Genomic DNA, 24,024 nt, shown 5'->3' on the forward strand with positions numbered 1-24,024 from the left:
CTCCTGTCAGTTAGGTTACAATTACTGTCTACACACACGCACACAGTTATCCATCTCTCCATCTCTGTGTTATGTGAAGTCATGCATCGAACATCACATACACCTCTAGAATAATATTCCACTATGTTGTGTGTCTATTTGTTAATATTACCATTTGAGATAAACAGTAGTAATATATTCAAAGTAAGGAGCAATAAATGAGTGCGTGTCAACATCACTAGATCACCATCTGTAGCTGGTGCCTGGTGCCTTCAGGTGATCTGGTAAATATTAGATGTAATATTAGATCCAATTCTAGGAATTCTGCTATGAGCCTGAAATTCCAAATATGTGATGAACAGGATGATATTTAATATACGGGGGCAACAAAAGTGAGGGAAGTTGGGCGGATGATGACCCATTTCACCACTGAGTGTTACACAAGTTAAAAATAACAAATCCTCATACACAAATGACAGAACAGGTGCATTCCAAAAGTACTCATATGAGCATTTTACCTATTTAGTTGACATGGTTGATTCTACAGAACCGAAACATCTTGGTTGAGGTTTGCATTTCAGGTTTTAATTATGGTTTCACCTTCCTGTAAAAAAGTCTCATCTGCTCTTTTTAATATATATCAAGCAAAATGTTTTATATCAATATATTAATAAAATTAATGATAGTTAATGTTAGTTATTGTTTAACTGGAGGGGGGGTTTAAATATAATGTTTCCTGTATCTACCAAAAAATAGATATCTGCAATATTATCCTGATATCATTTCACATATTTTGATGTCACAGCAGGAAACGTACATGAAATGAAATGATCTTTCCTGTGTGAAAAACTACTGACATGCTAACGTCGCACCCAAACTGTTTATGAAGAACATCTGTCGTAAAGGAAAGACACTCATACAGAAGAGCAGCTGACACAATGAGGTAGGAGCATCACTTCGAGTTTATAAATCTTTATTACCAAAAAGCTTCTGGGTGGAATAACATCAACCTCAGCCTCTACTGAATCACACTAGTAGCCTTTTAACAGTAGTCACATCACAGCATAGCAGTCAGCAATAAAGTGAACTATAGTAGCAGTTCTTCCAGTTAACGCAGGAAATGCCAGTGACGTCAGACCCACTTCGCCTTCCGCTTTCACTTCTCTCCTGTGATGCTGCACTCCACCTATTTGGTGTCCTTCGTTTCAATCTTTTTGTGCTGCAGGTTGCACGACGGCTTCAGCCTGCTGGTGCACCAGCATGAAGCACCAGAGTCATGCTGATGACTTTGTTGTTGTTGCTTTTAACATTGAGCAGGTGAGCTGACCAATAGCAACAATCTCCAAAACTGGGGAATCATGGGGCAGTAAGACAGGTGAACAGACTGACACACAGGTGGCCAGCAAAGCAGACAAACAGACAGACAGGACACAAACATACACACACATTTCAGCCAAGCCAATAAAAATGTGAGACACACAAGCGCACAAGTGTGTGTGATGGTCTCGCAATAAAAATCTTTCCAGGAAACCAATATTCTCTTTCCTTTTGACATCAGCAAACTGACACACACACACACACACACACACACACACACACACACACACACACACACACACACACACACACACACACACACACACACACACACACACACACACACACACACACACACACACACACACACACACACACACACACACACACACACACACACACACACACCCTGAAGGGCTTTAAGAACTAATAATGCACAGATGAGGCATCTATGCAGACATAACATAACAGGTTGCAGCTCTACTAACAGCATCAACCCACAGTGTTTCACATCATGATCTCACTTCTAGTAAAATATGTAAAAACAATCTACAAACAATGAGTTTTACAGTGGAATCACTGGCTGGATTTTCACCAGTTTACAGGAATCGATCTGGATTGGGGTTTTTGGTATCAACAAACATTTTCCAGGTAAAGTTCCAGAAGATTTTACAAAAAGTCTTCTAATATTTGAGCAGTTTATAAAATCTAATGTCATGTACAAATGTTACAGGTAGAATAATTTATCTTGTTGCATATTGACATTTTGTTCAAAAGGTTGAGCGGAAAGGTTAGTGATGGATTCCAGTCAAATGTTCATATTCACAACTCCAGTGTTACATCCTCCTCTTCCTCATCATTCTAGTGCTTGTTATGAACCGTCAGTCATTAATAATGCAGGAAGGACAGCTTTGTCATTTACAAATAGCAGTACAGACAAAAGGTCAGTTGATCAGGATTCATTTTTAAATTAACATCTGTCACCAAGGGATGCTTTCATTCATTTCTCCCGCCTCTTCCTCCTCCTCTTCCTTCTTTTCTCTGTTTAAATTGACTTAAAAGAATACACCAAGTATCTGTTAACTCTCCCAATAGTCATATCAGTGATGACAACACCGATGCCAAAATCATTGTGTCTTCAGTAGAACATTGACTCCTTGTGTACATCGCCCTGTCATGTTCATATATCGGGGTTAAGCGTGTCGCCATGTACCAATATTGTCTACAACTGTAATATCATGTCAATAATACATGTGGTAATATCGTTTAAATAACCTAGCATCTCATTTCCACTTGGTGGTTCACACCTTAACGATGGTTGCCAGGGTTACAGTTTTATCTATTTGCCAAAAAAGAGACAAAACACACAATAAAAGTAAAGATGAATTTGGCCAATTCATAGAAAGTCAATAGATAAAACAATATTATTTTTGTGAATTATTTTGAGCTGTCTGTATTGGGAAATGGATATTATTATGTATCATTCCGATAATGAAAGTATAGCTGATGAATTATCGTTATCAGGCTTTATGCTGAATGTATTCAAAATATGTTTGTGAAGTTACTTGTTTAAAAAAAAGTTATTTTGAGTCAGAACTGTTGTTTATTGTTGTTGTTCTATCGGCGGAAAAATCCATATCGTGGATCCCTAATAAGACTGAGAAAAAACAACATAGACACATTCAGTTAAATGTGACATGTCATTACATAATAGGTGTGTTTACCAAGAGAGCAATCTACCAAACACTTGGTGCATTCTGTTCAGTCATAAAACTAAAAACCTTGTTTTGCCAAAGCTAATTGATTACATGCTAACTCTATCTATCCAGATCACAGTGGGATGTAGCCTCTCTCTCTCTCTCTCTCTCTCTCTGTTGTGCAGTGCTTACAACTGTCTGGCTAACTTAGCGTGCAGCAGTACACCCAACCAAAACACAGTGGTTTAGCCAGCGGTGAGTGTGTGTGTGCATGTGTGTGTGAATTAAGTCCAGCTCAACGGTTAGCGAAGCCACAACCAACCCCCTCAAGGACAATGCCTCTGTGTGTGTGTATATCATTATATATATATATATATATGTATATGTATATGTGTGTGTGTGTGTGTGTGTGTGTGTGTGTGTGTGTGTTTGTGAAACTAGTGTTGGCTCGGGCCAAGCAACATTTCCAGTAAAGTGTCAAGAGTGTTGCATGCTGGGACAGAATCTAAAGATGGAGGGAGAAACACTGTAATTTAACTGGGAGGAGTCCCTCCGTCTCTGTCCTGTTTATCTATCTGTCCTCCCGTCACTATATCCGTCTCCCCTCTGTCCACCACTCTCTCTATCCCAACATCCCTCCATTTACTCTCTCTCTCTCTCTACCCCTTTTCTCCTTCACTTGCTTCCACTCTCTTCGCTTGAATTCCTCCGTTTCCTTCCCTCATCTCTCGTCTCTTCCAGTGTTTGTTCTAGATAACAGGGGAGAGGAGGAGGACAGAAAAAGGAGGAGAAATCTGATACATTCAGTCGCTCTGGTGCTTCTGGTCGCCTTGGCTTTAGTTCAGTCACCCCTCTCGGAGTTGGCTAATTCCTGGCGTACAGTTTTGCAGAATTGGTGGCATCCATTAGTAGGGCCAGACAGTGTGTCGGTCAACAGTCAAAGAGTTCCAGCTCATAGACTGAGCCCATCCTTAGTATTCTGGTCCACAACTGTAGCACTTGTCCTCTGTTCCTGCAGGATTAAAGTGTTATGGATTCAGACACTCATCATCTCATCACATCTCAGCTTCCATCTCCATTTCTGTATGTGTTAAAATTAGCACACACAATACAACATCTGGACCATCATCTGGTCATAACATCAACAATTCATTTTTCCAGTAATAGCAACACCTTTTCTTAAAAAAAAAAAAATGTTGGAGTTTCCTTTGCCCCGGGAAAAAAACGTCCTGAGGGCTCAGGCTGCTTGCTGAATCATAGTAAACATTGTGATAGTAAAAACAGCAGAGACCAATGAATTCCAGCATTCTCAGAGACCATCTATAGTGTTGTGGCGTTCAAGTCTAAATCCTTAAAAAGACCATCAGTCACTGAGGTTAAATCCAAATTGCATCCGATTTAGACCGATTTCCAATTGATGTTATATTTGAGCAACGCTTAACAATAAAGAGTTATTAATCCACAACACAAAGGGCACAGTCCAGAGACTGATTACTTGTGTCTGAGGGTTTGGACTCAGCCCATAAAGATCCAGTATTCAGCCCCAGCAGACTGTAGTTTGTTTGAGTATTTGGTTTCTGTCTTTAGACACAGCCACACCCATAGTTTTCATTACTTTCAGTGTTTAGACACAGCCGTACTCATACCACACAGTCTGGGGGTCATTGTTGGGGTCCGGGGAAGCTGGCGTGCTTTTCGGGCGTTCGACAGAGCCACACCTGGCTCTCTCGCTTTCTTTCTTTAAGTGGGAGGAGTCACCTGACTGCCCGTCCCTTAACACCTCCCCATGCTCAGAGGCTTCTTCGGGCCGCGTAGCAGGCACGGCTCTGACGGGGGTTACCATGGCGACCTCCCCATGGTGGTGGTAGGGGGAGGATGAGGAGGGGCCGTTCCGAGAGACGGCAGTCCTGCCTCGCTCTCTCTCTCTCTCTGCGTACCTCTCTGTTTGCAGATTGAGAGAGGACGAATGGTGAATAGGCGGGTTTAGAAAGCTGCCATCTCCGTGCTGATTGGTCGGACCGGCCAGGCGAGCGGAGAGAGGCCGTTCTCTCCCAGCCCCTCCCCCTTGTCTACGAACGACCACGTCTGATTGGCCTTCATTGCCACGGAAGCTGTCTGGTCCGTTGGAGCGCAGCAAATCAGCTGAGGCCAGGCTGAAAGCCCTGCTCAGTGATTGGCTGGTTCTCTGGGTGGAAGGCTGGCCTGAAGCTGGGGACTGGCCCACAGGCTGGCGGGGTGAGGGCTTGACACTCTGACCTGGCCTCTGGGTGGATGACTGCACAGTGGGCGTGACATAGCTGGTGGGAGTCACCTGGTCTCTGCCAGCGGGTGTAGAGGGGGCGGGACTTCTGGTGAAATAGTCTGCCATCAGGTCCTCCCTGCTTCCTGTAGACACCTGGAAAAAGGGAAACAAAAAGAATAGAAAGAATAAATGAGGGAGATATTTTTCCGTTTAGCTAACACTGATTTGACGAGACAGCGAGATTGGAAAGTGGCTGATGGTAGCACACAGAAATATCATGTCACTCATTTTCCACTGGCAGACAGCACTCCCCACCTGCATGTATTGATTACTGACATCTACCCTATCTGACTGTTGTGTGACAAATAAAAAGCTAACACTAATCATGTTGACATGTGCTATTTTATACTTCACTGGCAAGTATCACATAAAACCATGGCTGAATTAACTTGTCCCAGGTCAAAAAATGTGCTGTTGAGCCCCATTTGAACCACTCACACACCTTCTGTCCAAGTTTAAATGACGCAAAGAATGTTTCCATAGCCTAAATCTACTACATTCCAATTTCACTATTATGAGTTCTGTCTTCCTATTATGTGCTTTGTGAGCGAGTGTGATAAAAACTGTTATTTCTGAAAGAAAGAATTAACTTTTTCAGCCAACACTGAAACGTGTGATGTTGGTCGATTGTTGTGAAACAAAAACCTTTGATGTAAGGGTGGGGATCAGTGTTCATTCATTTATAATATTGATTTAAACTTGGTATCTGGATCATCATGCATTTCTTTTTTTTGCTCATAGGAATGTGCGTTTTAGAGGCAACCATGAAGGCCTCTCCCTCTCTGTGGCTCATCAATAAGAATTATTATGGGTGGTGAAGTTCTTTTAGTAAGACAGGATATCTGTTTGCTCTGATTTTTAGAGACTTCAAGTAATATTCTCACGCTGATTTCACATGTCTGGCTCAGCCGTACATCTACAGATGACAGGCTGGAATGAAACATCTGATTTGTAGGCAGGAGTCTCTCTCACAACTGTTAGTCTAGAAGTGAGAAGATACATTTGGACAAGGACTAGTTAATGAGTGTCTATTGCTCAGTTGAAAACTATCAGAAACGTCACTCCATGAGCCAACTGTGTGGTCTGCTCTGTAGATTCCTATCATTGACATTAAACTGCATTTATTAATAATGTGCAACTCTATGATGATTAAAGATATGCTGTCTAACATAACATGCGTCATTTCTTTTTCCATATTATTGCAAAATAAGTAGTAAGTAAGAGTAAAAAGTGTCTTTCCTCAAAGTTAGATGTCAGCATTAGAACAGAATTGGTGTTTCAAATTTAAAATAACCACAGAAGTATCTAGATTACGCTCCAAATTACAGTCCGAACAGACTCCCCTCAACCAGAGAAGTTAATACTGAAACAAGAAACTCAAAATACAGTCTGAAAATTGTCAAAAGAAATAATTTTAAAAAAACCACTGACGAATAAATATCAAAACATTTCTCAATCATTCGCGATCGGTACAGATTATTTTTTAAATAAATGCATACAATGATTGTATGCAGAGTTTCTGCAGTTAAACTTCAAATCTACTTCAATCTCTAAATCCAAGAAAGAAACAGCTTCAGGGAGAAAACTGGCTTTCCTTTTCTCTGAAAGAATGACCCAATATTTCATGTTGAGTGCTGCAGCTCAGAACCAAACATCAGCAGATTTCATGGGCCTTGATTAGAAGTGCTCAAAAAATCTTGCATCTATCGTAACATTTATTGAGTTGCTGCCTTCAATCTACAGGCCACATGATCAATCCAAAAAGTTACTTTTTGACAGGAAGAGTTTCAGAGCAGTAAGCAAAATGGTGTACAGCAGCTGGTTGAAGATGAATCTGAACATTGAATCCATCAGCCATTGTTTTTTTCTTGGGTGTGCGGATGACCAATAAAAAAACAACAACCCCAAAACACCATCAAAGGCAATGAATTTGTGATTCATATTAAAAAACACATTCTGCTATCTTCTTTTAAGGTGACTCATTCCTAATGTCCTCAGACTTTCCCTGATCATTTCTCATATCCCCTATCTATACAGATACCTCTTTGTGGAAAATCAATGACCCACAGGAACCTCTAATAATGATTTGCTCTCTCTCACTGGTGACTGTTAGTTTGTATTTCACTGTGCAGCAGTTCTCTTTCACACTTCTTTCCAAGTTAAACCTACCACATTAACTCCACTAACAGCCAGAACAGAAGAGGTGTGTACATAAATGGGAATTCACTTGTCATGGGTTTTTATTGTGTTGGTGTTATGTTTTATTTGTAGACAACTCTCTGTCTCGGGTGATGAGATATAAAAACAGGGAGGTGCACATAACAAAGTGAACACTGAGTGCATGTGTGTTATTATTTGAGCAAATTAATATACTGTGACGGTTTGTATTTATTACCACACACTATATGTATATAACTATACCACTATATTTGTTGTGTGTGTACATATTATCATCAAAAGCAGATTTCTTTTTATAATATATGCATATATTACCATCGGAGGTGACTGTATGTTGCTCTCTTGTAGAAACTGTTCCAGCGTCACCATCTCACTTCCAGGAGAAGATGGGCGGGCCTTGGTCCTAATGCCGACTCCACGCTGTGGTTGGGCCCTCTGGGGTGCGTGGTCGTATGGAAGTGTGGAACTACGTGACAGGGTCTGTTGTGATTGGCTGAGACCCATGACATCATCACTAGAGAGGCTGGCTGAGCGACCCTGACGATCTGACGAGTCTAAGACGTAGGGAGATATTAGCGTTATTACCCCCTGATTACAGCAGGGTTTATAGGACAGAACACTGTATGAACTGTATATAGACCGAGCTATTATCTATTATCCGTAATAGATAATAGCTCCATCTATACAAATATCCTGCTAAATATTGCTTTAGACAGAGTTGGCTGTTAAAATGTGTGTGTACCTCTGCAGTTGACAGGTGAGTTGGAGCTGGAGGTGTTGTGGCTAAAGTCTGCCGACCCTGGGCGACCTCCCGTGTTGCCATGGTGACCAAACATTGAGTCGGAGGCGTTGTGGCGAGAGTCTTCATCAAATAACAGACCTGAAATGTTTCACCCACCATCATAAATACACTCACAATCTTGCTGACTTTGGAATAAGGTATTATGTATTAATAACCTGGCTTACCTCTGGGCCTGCGGCTGGGACCTTGTCCCAGTCTGGAGCTGTTGGTTAGGCCTGCTGAAGATGACTGGTGGCTCGGAGTGGAACTAAGAACTTTAAGGGACTGAACTGAGGCAGGAAAAGAGGTTACTTTGTCTTGTTGCAGAATAATTCTTTCATATTCTACTGAAAAGCAGAAAATCCCTTTTTGTAATATGATACATCTGTGCTAGTATGTTAGTGAGATACACTTGTATGTCTTCTTTTAATTTAATTTTAAAACCCATTAATTAACCATTAGTATTTATCAAAGTCTAGCCTCCCTCTTTCTCTATTGCTTCCTTTTACAAAGTACACATTTCTTAATTCTTTTCCCTTTCCTTCCCAGTGTCTCAGTTTACATTTTAAAGCAAGAAAGATATCAATTACACAGCCACTGTTAACACTGAATATGCAGAGACCTTAAAATGTTTTCAAACTAAATGAAAAGTGAAATGATTCCAGTTGCTGATTTCACACTCAATCCAAGCAGGTGGTTTACAAAGTAAACATCGTACAGGCTTACAATAAGTATATCATCTCAAAATAAATGTGAAAATGATAATACCTTAAATCTCAATTGGACTTCCATCTTAATAAACTTGCTTTTGATTGAATATTATGGGTATAAGCATTAATATATGAATTACCTTGTCCATGTCCATCTTCTCCGTTGATACTCTCATTGCTGCCTCCTGGAGTACTGCTACGATAAACACCCCGGCTCCTGTCAGTCAAACCTGCAGACCAATCAGAAAACTGTAAGGAACCATTCTCGACCCGTGTGCCACAGTATAGACCATGAGACGTGTGGTGTGCGTAACATAGAGTAGCAAGAAAGCCAAGCAAGACATGAGGAGTCTGTTCATTGATTCAGGCAAACTGGAAGCTTACAAATATATGTAACATCAGTTACTACTCAGTGAATGTGTCTGATTCTAATCACACATTATGACTGGAAATTACTAATAGACCTTCACAGCAGCTATTTTGACATGAAATATTAGGGTAAAGACAGGTGTTACCAATTGTACTACTAATAATAACAATACATTTTATCTATAGAGTGCTTTTCATGGTGCACAAAGACACTTTCAAAGTTTAAGTACGTAAATGAAATGATCATAGAAAACACAAAAAAATATAGAACACATAAAATTTGAATTAATGATGATTAAGGTTTAGTTCCATTTAGTGTAGCAGAGCCTTTCCAGTGAGCAAACAAGCACAATAGCAGCAATAGCTGACTCTGTTAGACCTGAATGGAACAGAAGCTTAATTAGCGTCATTGGTAACACCTGTGTTTATTGCGGTTCCATCTGTGAAGAATGCAGCTGCTGTTACAATCCTCACTGTGCGTCATCTAAACACCAAGCGAATAAAGGTGTGAAAATGGATGTTCTCAAGAAAAACACATCTTCACTTATGCAAATAGCTGCCATGTGTCATCAAGAAAATTGGGATTATCCAAATGTTTACTCAGAACACAGGAAAAAAAATATCTGAGCCAAACACTAAACCTTACCTGTTAACCTTATTTAGCATTTCATTTCTGGACTATGCAGTTGCACATTTTGATGGCAAAACAGCAACAACAGGTAAATGTTTAAAGAGTTTCATTATACTCTGTATAATGAAACATATTTTGTCATGGCGTACTACTGGAGGTAGTGATGACAATCAACCACTCTTCTTCCATATTTCACTTGATATAGCACTTGCTTTCTGTTAAGACCGGGGTTCAACATTGTTTTTTTTAATTTGCCCAACAAAATCAATTTTACTTGCCCCTATACAAATAGTTTTTTAAAGTTTAGTGTTTAGCAAACAACAACGACTTTCAGAATCTTTGCTTGCGGCAAACAGCGTAAGAGTTGGTATTTCACCCACATCCTCTAACACTACCCAACTAAACTCTTGTTTCCAGGACAATTTATATGCTTGTTTTTGCTCTGGTTATTTTGACCACTTTCCAACGGTAACAATATCTAACATCAAAATTATTATTTTAGCAAAATCCCCCTTGTTTTTCACATCATCATCATTAGTTGACCTGAAGTGCAGCTTTAAATATGCTGATATTAGTGTGAAAGTGTGAAAGTGTTTAAAGGCCATATAGTCTTTTGGTGCTTGGTGTATTTCAGGATTTATAGACCAAGGGTTAAAGCAAGTACACAGGCAGACAGAACTAACAAGATCGCAGTATGATGGCTGTGATGAGCCACTGCTGAGTGAATAAAGAGTGAACTTTGAAGCAAAGCTTTGTGAAGCAAACACATCTATCTTCAAGCAACTCACAGCTCAGAACAGACTGAAATGAAATCTGCTCCTAATACAAACATGAAGCCTCACAGAGACACACGGTAAAGGAGGTGACAGCACACACAAACAAGTATTTTTTAAACAGACACAAATCAAAAACAATGAACTCTTCAAGGACAAGCAGATATATACGTGGGCAAGTCTGACGTGCTTGGAAACATGTGCATGTGCGCTCACAATCACACAAAAACAATCTCTGCAAACACACACTACTTACTAGTACCACTGGCTGGCTCACAACTGCAACACGCACCTGTTTGTGTGTGTTCTGTTTATATGTGTGCTTGAGGAGTGTGCAATCTGCATTAGTGTTTATGAAGTGCATGCATGTATGATATGTGCATTTTTCAGGGACATGTGTTGTTGTCCGATGTGGAGGTGGGAGTGAAGATGATGAGGATGTGTATGTTTAAAAAGCATGATGAAGAGGAGGATTTTTAGAACACTCCGTTGGCTGTCACTGGCTGGCTAGTGTTGACGTCAGCTGTGATGTCAGTAGAAGACCAGAATCGCAGTCTTCTGGTGAGAGAGAGGGGAGGGCGGGAAGAGGAGGAGGAGGAGGAAGAGGAGGAGGATGAGGGTGTGGGTGAGAGTGGGGAGAGGAGCTTGTCTTGACTTTTACTGCGGAGGAAACGGAAGCGTTTTGGGGTGGGAGCTGAGATGGAGAGAATAGAGAGAGATAGGAGGGAAAGATGGAGAAATGTAAAGAAATCAATGAAACAATGACAGTGAGTGAGTCAAAGAAAACAGTTGGTCAAGAAGTTATTAAGTATGTGATTGGCATGCAAAATGATACATAACCATGCAAGAAAATCCATTAGAATAAAACAAGAGAACAGAAATCTATTGCCAAGTAAAAAACCCATGCATTGACCTGACCTCAGCTCACTCTGAATTCAAACACAGGAAATTGTAGGTCTAACTCTGGCATATGTTGGAGAGTTATTTATGCATACATATTTAGACATACATAGCTGTATAGTAGAGCAATTTATTGTTTATGTTTCAACTTATCTCCTTCAATAAGCTGATTATGACAGCTTCCATATGCCAGTGTAATTCAATTAACAAAGCCACTTTTTGAACTAAAAGTGAACTGAGCTCAGCCACGAGTAGAAACCCATTCAAGAGTAGAGCAATACAGAAAGACATCCCATGGAAATTAAAAAAAAAAAACATTAAGACAGTTTGGACCATGCATTAGAACCCAGTTTTAATATTTGGGTAGAAAGGGAAGCATCAGGTAGCTACAGTGTATAGTGGTTATTTATATGTGACACTTAATACAAAGCTATGTCTACTTGCAACCACTTGTTACAAACTAGGGCTGGGCGATAAATCCATTTTATCGATTAATTCGAATTTGTAGTTAAACACGATTTATTTTTAGTTAAAATCGGTTTTCTCTTGAACTTCCACAACACTGGCACTCCCTTTGGGCTCCTGTAGGTCAGAGTGCGCTGACCTCCCCCCGCCTCTCCACAGATAAACAAACATGGCAGCAAGCCAGGATGAGCTCGTCCCCAAAAAAGGCACAGTGTCGTCGGTTGTTTGGAACTGGTTCGGTTTTGTGGAGTCCGACAGCGAACAAACCACGACCCACTGCAAAGTTTGTTTGAAAGCTGTTGCAACCGAAGGTAGCAGTATGACCAATTTATTCCACTACCTCAAGCAGAGGCATGCAGCCGAGTGAGAGAAATGTTGCTCTCTGCGAGATATACAGGACCGCAGCCAACAAACACTCGCCAGAAACAGTCCACAAAAAAAAAAAAAATCGTAAATTGGGTTTGGTGTGAAAAAAACAAAACTGGATTAAAGATGAGGTTGTATAGTGGTCCTACACCGCCAACAGTTTCTATTACTGTCATCACCATATTACTAGATTTCAACCAGTCTAACCGAGGCAGAGCACCTTTGCTGCAGCCACGGCTTGCTACGACAAGATTAGTGGTCAGTTTGTGTTGTTGAGTTATAATGTTAAGCATAAGAGGATGCATTTTATGTGACTGACAAACAGGAAACTGGCTGCCTCCAGATTTCTCACATTACGCTCTTCCACAGAATAAGCTTAAGCTCTGCCTGTGGTGAAGGTTTCATTTCAGTTTTGGGGTGAGGTGCATATCACCCAACCAGCAAAAAAGAGCGGGTGGGGTGGCAGGACAGTGTTAGTGGCTTGTAGGAGCCCAACTGAACTATCCCAAGCTTCTCATGCTTATGATCTTTTAAAGTTTATTTTATGTTACTGCTTTTGCATTCAAATAAAAGTTCAATAGAGTTGAAATATATGGATCACTTCTCACAAATCTCACATAAACATGATCCGAAGACATTTGACTGTAATAGTAGTATTTCAAAAAAATGTAAAGACTCTTGAGATACAGTTTATCGTGTTTTTCTGTGTCAGCTATTAGTCGATACTGCACATCTATGTTGGTTGTTTATGAATTTTGAGTAGTTTATTTGAAAGAGTGATTTCATCTGCTTAGTATGTTTTCTTTGAATAGGTAAATTTGACATGAAAGCCATGTCCTCCCTGTGTCTGAGTGGGTTTTCTCTGGGTGCTCCGGCTTCCAGCTGTCCAAAGACACACAGATTAGGTTAACTGGCGACACCCGTAAGTGTGAATGTGAGTGTGAATGGTTGTCTGCCTGGTTATGTGTCAGCCCTGTGATGGCCAGTGGTGACCTGTTCAGGCTGTACCCCACCTCTCCCCCACTGTCAGCTGGAATCAGCTCCAGCCGCCTGCGTCTCTCCAAAGGATTAGCAGCTATAGCTAATGGACAGACTGGAATTTTCTGTAGCGTAATTTAGTTTTATCTTACTTCCTACCCTTCATATTGACTATATATAGCTGACTATAACTAGCACAAACTAATTTTTGCTTATCTGATCATCTAAACAAAATGTTTTTATGTTTTCATTGGATATTCAGTACGCTGACCTGTTGTGTTGACACAAGAATGATTGTCCGTCACAGCAATCTTTGTTGTCATTTCAGACTGCTCAGAGTTATCCCAAACGCCTGCCAGCATTCTGTTCCTCTCTAGCTGTCTTCAGTGACCGATTGTCCCAAACTAAAAAAGTGACGACCAGTGACATTCCATGCATCACAACAAGCCAAGAAAAGACCAAACTTGATTGTTTGTTGTTGTTTTTTTGCAGGACGTCTATGAGAATTTTTGGCATATTTCAGTATTATAACAATAAGTCTGATGATAATAGTAACTCCGGTCTCTCAAGGGGCTCATAGTCTTCTGTTATTTTTCAAAACACACAGTTACAGTTACTTTTAACAGCACTTCAATCTAGAGTCAGTTATTTTTGTTGCCACTAATCCATGTCTCCATCTAGGGATTTAAGCTTACTAAAACCACAATTGTAAACATAAGTTAAACGTATTATATGTAACACCAGACCTACGATATATATATGGTGCAGGTGGGTACTTGCATAATCCAGAATGAGAAATCAGTCATTTTATACAGGTAGCGGTGTGTTTCCTACTTGCTCTAGGTGCTATAATTCTTGGGTAAACACGGCAGAGAGTGAAAGGAACATAACATAGGAAACATAACATGAATCAGACATTAATACATTACCTTGTCCTAAACATACTTTCTGCCAGTGGTGGTTGTTAAACAATGGAGGCAACTACTGTAATGATCCAACACTACTTCACAATGTCATCAAACTACATCTACATCCCCCTAGCAGCAGAAATTGCATCATATAAGTTTAAAATAAAGACAAATGCAAGGTGTCCAAAAAAGGCTTAGACTTATTAAATTGTGTTTCTCTATTTTGAGTTTGACTGAACGTTATTTGACGTTAATTTTTGAATTTGTGTTGTTTGTATAAAACTGTATTTACTATATGTATATAATTTTCTTTCTGACAAATGCAGTATCATACCTACCAAATATTTTAACTAGAATTGTAAGTGAGAACTTAAAGTTTGGAAAATATGCAGTCAAAACCTACTTTAGAACATATATTGATATCTCCATGTATTATTGGAATTTCTACTGCAGTAGCAGAGCCTGGTTAACGTGGAAACACATTAGAGAACAGATACAGTGGATGTTAACACATCAGAAATCACAAACAGAGGTGTAAAGAAATCAGTCAGATATGTGGTGGTCAACGGCGCCCTCTATAGGAGCAGATAGGGAGGTGCGCCTGATCCAAGTCACCATGTTCTGTCAGCTTTGTGGTTTTGGATAGGCTGTATGTGCATTTCATAATAAAAAACTATTTTTGTACAGTTTCCTCTCTACCATACCCCATAAAAGCAAACCACATTAACTTCTCTGCTGATGTCACGTTTCTGAACTTGTGAACCGGTCTTTGACAGGGTGAAATCCTTCAGGGTGCTTTATGAAGAGGGGCTTTGTTATTCCTGGATATGTGTGTGTGTGTGAGTGCGTTTACCTCGGCTGATGGGCGTGAGTGCTGGACTCTGGGGTCCAATGCTGGGGCTGGTGGTGTGGTTGCTATGGTTACTATGGGCATGGCTGCCGTCCTGCGTGTCACTTGCCGTCCTCTGGGGGAGTGGGGGTGGAGTTTCAGGGGGCAGAAGGGGAGGTGGGGCGGGTAGAGGGATGTCTGGGGCGCTCTTCGCTCGTTCTCTCTCTTTGCCTCCTTCCTTGTCTCGGTCGCCCCCCTGCTCCCTGCTGCTCTCCTTTCGGGGTTTAATCAGTTTGGCTAAAGCTTTGGCTCCGGACCACTGACTCCTCCTGACGACACACATTTATAATTGTTATATATCAAGCATAAATCTGAAATAAATGAACCAGTTATATGGGGCACATACTGCACTATGCACAGCTATTCCATGTTTTCTGTCAAAAAGAAAATTAAAGGTGTTAATAAAAGCATTACTTTTTTGGAGTGGGGTCGTAGAACTTGTACTGGTCCATGATCTTCTCCTCTAGTTTTTCTTTCTGACGGCGAAGAGCGTTCAGCTTATCACTGAGTGAAGACAGACACAGAGAGATATTGTAAGCTCTTATTAAATTTTTGTAGCTTCTTTGCATTAACCCTTTTGAGTATTTTATACATGTTCTGGATGTTAAGGGGTAGTATAGTTTGTGTTACTAGTAGAGGCACAGGTGTATCATTTTGTGCAGCTACATGTGTAGTTTGTATTCCAGGCGGGTGTTGTGTACAGTTACATGTATAGTTTCTGTTCCTGGTGATACAGCTCTTTGCTCTCCATGCTCCTCTCCAGCAGAGTGTGGTTCTGCTGACTTAGCAGGTTGATCTGACTTAGGAGGTGGTGGTTCTCCTCTTCCAGGTTTCCTTTCAGTCGACTCAAAAGCTAAAACACACACACACACACACACACACACACACACACACACACACACACACACACACACACACACACACACACACACACACACACACACACACACACACACACACACACACACACACACGTCAGGTAAGTAACAAAAAGATGGTGATTCTGACCACTTGTCCAAAGGGAAAGCTGAAGAGTTTTAAAATCAAACACTACTGTGCTGCAAGAAATCTCTGTCCCTTTTAAAATAACAGGCTTTGTTTACCTCACAGTGGTTGTCTAGTTTGGTCATGGTTAGATCGAGACCCTGGTGTTGCTCCATTAGTGAATCATATCGTGCCATCCACTGACTCAATTCCTGCTGGGCGGAGCTTAATGAGCTCTTGAGTTCATTTGTGCGCTGCTGGAGTCCCTCATATTGCTCTGACTGATGCGACTGGCTCTCTGTCAATCTACAGGGGGAAAGAAGAAATCAGAAAGGAAGGGAAATAATACCAATACGAGAAACATCAAGTGATCAAATAGTTTTAAAATCAGTAGCTGACTGTTCTCTCAAGTTCTGTGTCTGACCTTAACCACAGTGGTTTCACTGTAACCTAACCATTCCAAAGGTTATACCTCAGGAAAAACAACTTGTGAGCTGATTTGAAAAAATAATGCTGAACTAATATCTTTTGACTTCTAGTAGTGACACCGGGATCAGTCTACATGATATTTTTGCCTTTCGAAAAGTGAGAGAGGCGATCACAGACTCATAAATTCTTGCCACAGCTAGACGAGACTCTTGAATGATGAAAAGATAGTTGGCAAACTGATCAGTCAATGTCTGACAGTGTGACTTTGTGTAAAAAAACAGTACCTGTCCACTTCTGTTTTTAGCTGCAGATTCTCTTGCTGTAGTAGCCGATTCTTCTGGATCTGCTGGTTTTGTTCTTCCTTCTCTTTCTGACCACGCCCCTCTTGCTCCTCCCATTTCTCTTTCTGCTGCAGCAAAATACAATACCTGTAGACAAACAGACACAGTGGGTTATTTCTAGTGTCTGCGATCACAACTTGAGCAAACCTCATGGTAATGCTTGGTAACACTGTTTACACAAACATTTGATAGCATGAAGCTGAGCATGGCGCATACATTTCTTCAGCTGTGGTGCTCACAGCCTGCACTGTTCTCCCACATACAAATATAAAGAAAAGGTTTGAAAACGTTAGCAGAGATGCCTCAAAATGATGCTTCTTGGAATAAGAGCATTAGCTAGAATATCCCTAAAATGTCACTGAACATGAGTTGGGTTGGCAGTGTGAGGATTTGGAACAGGGTTAGGGCTAGAGTAGGCGTGAGGGGATCATCAAACTAAAAATCACAGTTTCCATGTCTTTGGCTAGTTAAACACTGGCAGTCCTGTTTCCACTGTGGGGCCAAGTGGGAGTAAACAATTTTAAAGTCAATTTATGTTAACACATAGTGCATAATAATCTAGATGTAGAGGTGTATTCCCGAGCCTTTCACTGCATACGCGTGTGAATATTAAAGTGTGTGGATGTGAAAAATGATTTGGTCGCACCAGTGATTAACTACATTCTGACACAAAGGCTGTCAAAATCCACTATGCTCCCATGGTAACAAATACATTATTTCCCCCCTCTATTTCTCATTAGCAAGGAGCAGGGTATGTAAACATTCAGCTAACAGCTCATTTTCAGCAGGTGCTGACCATCGCTTTTAGCAGTAAAAATGACAAACAGCGCCACAGCAAGTCATATCAGCTGCTGCCAACTCGTGTTATTAATTCTGTAAATAACTTAATGACAGGCCAAAATAAAATGTGGTTGCTGTCGGGTTTGTGTGGTACCTGCAAGCCAATGTACAGTCCAAACACACACAAGAGGTGTGTGATTTCAGCTGGCAAAAACTTTGTCTATATTTCCAAAGAATGTGGCTGAGGAGTGATATTATTTGAACCACTACCTTCTGAGGTATGGATGGGAGCGAACAATCCTATAGCTCTGTTTATCATGCCACATTTGCTCAGAGTATTCACTAAGTAATGCTCATTTTTTCCACAAATAAATTTTCACGGATTTGATAAAAATTCAAAGTTGTGACTTTAACAGGGTTAATTCAATCCAAAATTAAGTTTCTTCAATTGATAAAATGTTTATAAAATAACAACAGTGTCATGGGACAGTTCATCATCTGGCTCAACACACAATTTCTGCTACAGTCATACTTCAGTAACACGGTCTATAAATAACGGCCTTTAGAATAAAAGACCTTATTGAGCTTGTGATCTACTAATTTGCCCTCACTGATCATGCGTTTACCTCACAGGGTTATTTTAGAGGACAAGGATTATCAAAGACATTCTATGGTTTGTATGTTATTCACGTACTTGCTGTGTAGCGTCCGGTGTTCACCCTCTAGCGCCCTCTGTTTTCCTTTCAGTGTAGTGTGCTGGCTGATAAGCTGCTCGTACTCGTGCGCTTGCCTCTCGTGGACGCTCAGTAGGCGTTCGTGGTCGCTGAGCACGCTTTCTCTGCCCCGCCACGCCTCCTCACGTTGTCGCTGCCACGACTCTACCTCTGTCTCCAAGGCGGTGACTTGGCCCTGCAGCACAGCATTCTGGGCCATGAGAGATGCACTCTGGGAGGAGAGCGTGGAGTTCTCCACCTGAGACATAGTGAGATCCATTAGAACATTAAAAAATCAACAACAAAAACATAATCAGAGAAATACAGCACAAAGGGTGTTACTGCCACTGATTAGCCCAGTTTGACAAAACCACAATGTGAGTACATTGTTTATTGTTTACCTGTAGTTTTGCTGTCTGTGTGTGTAAAGCTGAATTCTGCTCCTGCAGGGTGGTGGTGTGTCGCTGCAGTGCCACCATCTGGTTGTTCAGAGCTGTGTTCTGGTTATCCAGCTGTTTGAGCTGCTCCTTCAATAGACTGCTCTCTGTCTGCAGGGAGGCATTCTGGAGAGAATAATGACACCAAAACAATTACTAAGGTAAATAATGAAAGCAGGAAGTATAGGAAAATAAACATCTAAAGAAAACATCAAAGAAACCATTACATGCTTACTTACATTCTTTTCTATGTCAATAAGATGATCTTTGATTCGTAGCAGTTCAGCGGTGGCTGACCCTTGACCCCGGTCGTTGCCTGAGCGCTGCTGGAAGTTGTGGTTTTCTTCCTCCTCCTGTTGCTGACGTAGAGTAGACACTGTCTGACGAGCCTACAGCAGAACAATATATATTTAACACACTCTACAACACCTTATAATAATATATAATTGAATATGCATATAAACAACTCCTAATCAATATTGCAAAATAACCTGAAACAGCTGATTTTTTCATCTGCGTTTGTGCAATAAGGATTTTTTTCAACCAAACCAGAGTTTGTAACTGTTTTTGGAACAGTGGAAAGACTAACAGGCTGTTTTGGTGAATTTTATTTTGTGTCTGTCCACTTTGAATGAAGTTACGATGTTACAATGATATGCAAAGTAAAATTATCACTTTTGTCAATGGAGTCTGGTGAGCGATAGATATAATATGACTGTTTCTGGTTATCTCTGTGGGAACCCTTTTGGTTTCTGCGCAGTTTTAGGTGTTTTACAGTTATCTGCTGGGTAAAATAACTGGTTTTGTCAATGGAGTCTGGTTGGCTGTAATACTCACTGTTTGGTCTGAGATGCTTGTGCTCTAGTGCGACATCTAGTGTCAAGTGAGTTTTGTATATATAACCTTTAACTTGTGAGTGAGCAAATGATGAGGACTTTAGATTACTGAGGCATATATAACGTTAAGTCTCATTACAGCACGGAGGATCAGGATTAGATAGTTGGTTTAACCAACCAGATGGGGAGTGAGTTGTTTTTTTTTTTAAAAGAATTTGTATGCATGTCCTTACAGTAGCTAGTTCGGTGCGTAGTGTAGCGCTGAGTGCTTTGCTCTCTTCGACTTTCTTTTCCAGAGAAGAAATTTTCTCCTCTTTAATCTTCATTGTTTGTTGGACAGTTTCCTCCAGACGAGACTCCAGCAGCCTGTACCTACTGACAGACAATTACACGCAATCAATTACACACCCAAGATGAATTTCTACACGTGAAATATTTTAAACCTGATTACTAGCCCTACAATGGGGCCAAAATACCATATATTAGAGAAAACTACCTGTCCTCCAGTGTGTGCTCTTGCTGCAGTAGTTTTTCTTTGTTCAGTCCAATCTTCTCCAGTTCTTCATTGAGCCTCTCTAACTCGACACTCTGCTGCTGAACACTCAGCTTCTCTGACACCAGCTCCTGCACACAAAGATACATGACACACAACTATGAAACTCCACATCTACATTTCCATAACTTTCCATAGTCTTGTATTACAAACTGGATATAAACCAGTCAGTGTTATCTACCCAATAAAATGAGTGGTTATAAATTTATCATTGGGTTATTCATTTTCTGTTGAGTTCATTCTGGTGCATGGAAATGGTAGCTGACAAAAAACATCACTACAAAGTCAGTTTTTTAGCTGTTGAGCTTTCAATCATATCATATGAGCTTCCTTGTTGTCCAAGGAGTTGTCCACTAAATGGACCTTGGACGAGTAGGGCTGCACGATTACGGCCAAAATTATAATCACGATTATTGTTGTCTTGTTTTGTAGACACATTTTTGTTGAACGAAAGCAGCCGGTGCCAAGTTAATTGAAAAACACTGAGTTTCCTGTGACGGGCTTACTTCAAAATAAAAGTCAACTCATGTCACCAGTGAAATGCTTTTAATGTGAAGCCGCAGCAGTAGGAAATGTTTGGTTTTCGTTAGCAATAACTTAATATTTTTTCAGGGAATAAAAGTATTCAGGCTGCAGCTGTAGGCTGTTCGTGCAGCAACATGAAGACTCAAAAGTGAAACCATAACATCTTGATCACCCATGGTGGCTGGCTGTTAGTTCAGGAAGTGCCTGATTAGATAGATAGAGTTTTTTGATGAGCCAAACACGTGTATCGTAGACGATCACGTAATTTAATTTTGGGAAGCCAAAATCATGATCGCTATTAATATTCGAATAATTGTGCAGACATATTTACAAGATCAAGAATGAACTTAGAAACTCAACATCAAATTCAGTGACATCTGCAAAAAACGTCATCCATCACAAAGATTGATACAATCAAAAGCTCCAGAGCATCGGACCTAATCATGTCAACAGATTTACTTGTTCATTTAGACCTGGTATAAAATGAACATGTTCACTCCTTGAAAATCTTTTACCTCATGCAAGAATATAGACTTTCTGTGGGACAAGTCCTGAAGCTTTTTCCTCTCACCTCTCTCAGAGTAGCCAGAGTCCTCTTATCAATAGTCGCCTGTTTCTGCAGCTCCTTGTTCTCCCTCTCCAGCTCCTTAGCTTTCACTACCACCTCCTTCAGCCTATCCACTTGCTTACTCTGAGCTGTGCCCTCTTTCTCCACTGCAGCTAGCTGCCTGGCTTTCTCTTCCAGCTCTGTCTCTTTACCCTCCAGCAGCGTTCTGATCCTCCAGCTCTCCTTCTCCAATTGCTTCCTGCCCTTCTCCGACTGCTCTAGGTCCAACTGGAGCTTCCTCCTCTCCTTGTCAGTTTCCTCCCTCCTCCTCCGCTCCTGCTTCAGTTCTTCGACTTCCCTTCTCAGTTCTTCCTCTCTGGTCTGCGTATCTCGACTCTCTCTCTCTACCTCTTCCCTCTCCTCTTTGCTCCTCTGCACTTCCTCCTCTAAGCGATGCTTCTCCTGGTTCAGAGCAGTCATATTCAGCTCAAGCCTCTCTACCCTCTTCCTCTCTCCTTGTGCCTCCTCTCTGGCCTCCTCCAGCCTCCTCTGCAGCTCCTGTATCTCTCTCTGTGCGTCTTTATGCTCCTCCTGTAGGGTGGCCAGGCGGGCGGATGAGGAGCGCAGGTTTTCCATGGAGCAGCGCAGATCTAAGTTCTCCTTCGACAGCAAGCTGTTCTCCCCCTCATGCTTCCCCACTCGCTGCTGGGCCTCCTCTGCCTCCCGTTTCAGTCTGTGCATCTCCTGCTCCAGGGAAGACACCTGCTTCTCTAGAGCCTCCGACCGCTCGCTGCATGCTCGCAGAGAGCTCACCTAAAAAGGTAAAACAGTATGTCTCTTAGAATTATTTTGATCAGTTCAGTTAGCATTTAATAAAGAATACATCACACATAAATTGTTTTTATTTATAGTTTTTATTACCTCTCTGTTCAGTGCGTCCCTGCTCCTCTCCAGCCTTGCTGCCTCTCTCTCCACCTCTTCACACCGCCCTGCCCTCTCCCTCAGCCTCTCTGCCTCCTCACTGGCAAGTTTGAGTTGGGTTTCTAAGCTGGCCAATCGGGAGCTGGTGTCTGTGATGTTCTGGTGCAGCAGGCGGTTTTCTGTTTCCACCTCACGGACCCTCGCCACATTGTTAGACTGAGCACGCTCCTGAAGGGACGCCACTGCCTCAGAGAGGTGCTGCTTCTCACTCTCCAACTCTGAGATCTGATTGGACGGGATGATAGGAAGAGGGCATCAATAAAGGACACATTTTGGTGCCTTATAACGACAATGTCGTACCTGAGTGTGTGCGTGTGTTACCAACCTGTCTGTCTTTCTCTGCACTCAGAGTGTGCATTTCTCTCTCCAGACTCTGTTTTTCTTTCAGTATTTCTTCTCCCAGAGACTCCATGTCCTGATTGGTCAGTCTCTCCTGATCCAATAAACCCTGGAGACGTTCCAGCTAACACACAAACAAGATAAAAGGTGCTGTTGTTGTAATTAACATACAAACAAGTAATAGAAACACTTAAATCTGTTATTCCCCAGATTTATTTTATAGACTCAGACTGCGATAAAGCTAATGTGTTAAGGGCTTAAACACATTCAGGCCTCATACCTTCTTGCTGAGGCTTTGGTTCTCCCTGTCCAGCTCCTGTGTGTGAAGCTGCTGCTCCTGCAGGAGGTGGTTCTCCTCTTTCAGTCTCTCTATAGAAGCCTGAAGCTCCCGGTTCTCCTTCTCCAGCTTCAATGCCCGGCTGGAAACGCACTCGTTCAGCTCATGGACCAGCGACTTACGAGCTGCAGCAGAGACAAAATATAAAGAATAACATTTCTGGACACACAAATAGAACAGGATATAACAGAATATAATAGAAATATAATAGTGTGTGTCATACTCTCTGTGTTAGTGTTGTCATGGTTCTTGGTCAGCTGTTCCAGCTCCCAGCCTAGGTGAGCTGACTCGTTCATACTCTGTTTCTGTCCAATCTCCAGCAGCATGTTCTCCTCCACCAGCTCCTCCAACCTTCGACGCTCATTGTCCCTCTCCTGCAGTAACAGGTTAACAGTAACTTGTAAGTATTATTGAATTATGGGTGCTAATAGGCAATATTTTGTGCCTACATGTAAGAACAACAATCATAATCATAATCATGGTTGCTTTGATCAGATATTTGTGCAAATTACATTATAACTCAATATATTTTATATAACTTATATACGTTTGCACCAAAACATTTGCAGTTTCATTGTCCTCTTCAGAGTATAATATGGAAAAGCCTTTAGAATAGCCTTTACATAACATTGACGTATACTTTGTTGATAATGACAATATGTAATACCATTTCCAGGTCGTGGATTTTAGCTCGCAGCAACAGGTTGTCTTTCTCCAACGTGTGCAGTTTATCACAGCGCCCCCTGGCAGCTGACAGCTGCTCCTCCAACAGCACCTTTGTCTCCATCAGAGTCAAGTTGTCATCGCGAAGCTCCTGAATGACCAAACACACACACACACACACACACACACACACACACACACACACACACACACACACACACACACACACACACACACACACACACACACACACACACACACACACACACACACACACACACACACACACAGACACACACACACTCTGAGTGGACTG

At 41.4% G+C, this 24,024-nt stretch overlaps 1 protein-coding gene and 1 long non-coding RNA gene across 4 annotated transcripts in view; one reads left to right on the forward strand and one right to left on the reverse strand.

The window, feature by feature from the left end:
• Positions 1-935: 935 nt before the first annotated feature.
• Positions 936-24,024, reverse strand: part of ccdc88c (coiled-coil domain containing 88C) — a 48,675-nt gene continuing 25,586 nt past the window's right edge. Inside the window, exons 11-31 of one of the 3 annotated variants that reach the window (XM_051396245.1) lie at positions 23,713-23,859; positions 23,269-23,419; positions 22,989-23,170; positions 22,695-22,832; positions 22,310-22,594; positions 21,413-22,201; positions 20,260-20,387; positions 19,997-20,135; positions 19,167-19,316; positions 18,892-19,053; positions 18,472-18,749; positions 16,941-17,084; positions 16,347-16,533; positions 15,951-16,096; positions 15,658-15,747; positions 15,208-15,512; positions 9,105-9,194; positions 8,440-8,544; positions 8,216-8,353; positions 7,789-8,027; positions 936-5,388 (exon numbers count right to left, since the gene is read on the reverse strand). In XM_051396245.1, coding sequence (XP_051252205.1) covers positions 4,618-5,388; positions 7,789-8,027; positions 8,216-8,353; positions 8,440-8,544; positions 9,105-9,194; positions 15,208-15,512; positions 15,658-15,747; positions 15,951-16,096; positions 16,347-16,533; positions 16,941-17,084; positions 18,472-18,749; positions 18,892-19,053; positions 19,167-19,316; positions 19,997-20,135; positions 20,260-20,387; positions 21,413-22,201; positions 22,310-22,594; positions 22,695-22,832; positions 22,989-23,170; positions 23,269-23,419; positions 23,713-23,859 — 4,764 coding nt within the window. In that variant the 3' untranslated portion in view covers positions 936-4,617. Of the gene's footprint in view, positions 5,389-7,788; positions 8,028-8,215; positions 8,354-8,439; positions 8,545-9,104; positions 9,195-10,993; positions 11,432-15,207; positions 15,513-15,657; positions 15,748-15,950; positions 16,097-16,346; positions 16,534-16,940; positions 17,085-18,471; positions 18,750-18,891; positions 19,054-19,166; positions 19,317-19,996; positions 20,139-20,259; positions 20,388-21,412; positions 22,202-22,309; positions 22,595-22,694; positions 22,833-22,988; positions 23,171-23,268; positions 23,420-23,712; positions 23,860-24,024 lie in introns of those variants that run through there. The other 2 variants (XM_051396244.1, XR_007884293.1) reach the window with 2 other exon arrangements.
• Positions 7,902-9,071, forward strand: LOC127361573 (uncharacterized). Its single transcript, XR_007884301.1, has 2 exons — positions 7,902-8,034; positions 8,224-9,071. It is a non-coding gene; the product is annotated as an uncharacterized LOC127361573 (long non-coding RNA).

Source organism: Dicentrarchus labrax, unplaced genomic scaffold (assembly GCF_905237075.1).
Source record: "Dicentrarchus labrax unplaced genomic scaffold, dlabrax2021, whole genome shotgun sequence".
Lineage (NCBI taxonomy): Eukaryota > Metazoa > Chordata > Actinopteri > Moronidae > Dicentrarchus > Dicentrarchus labrax.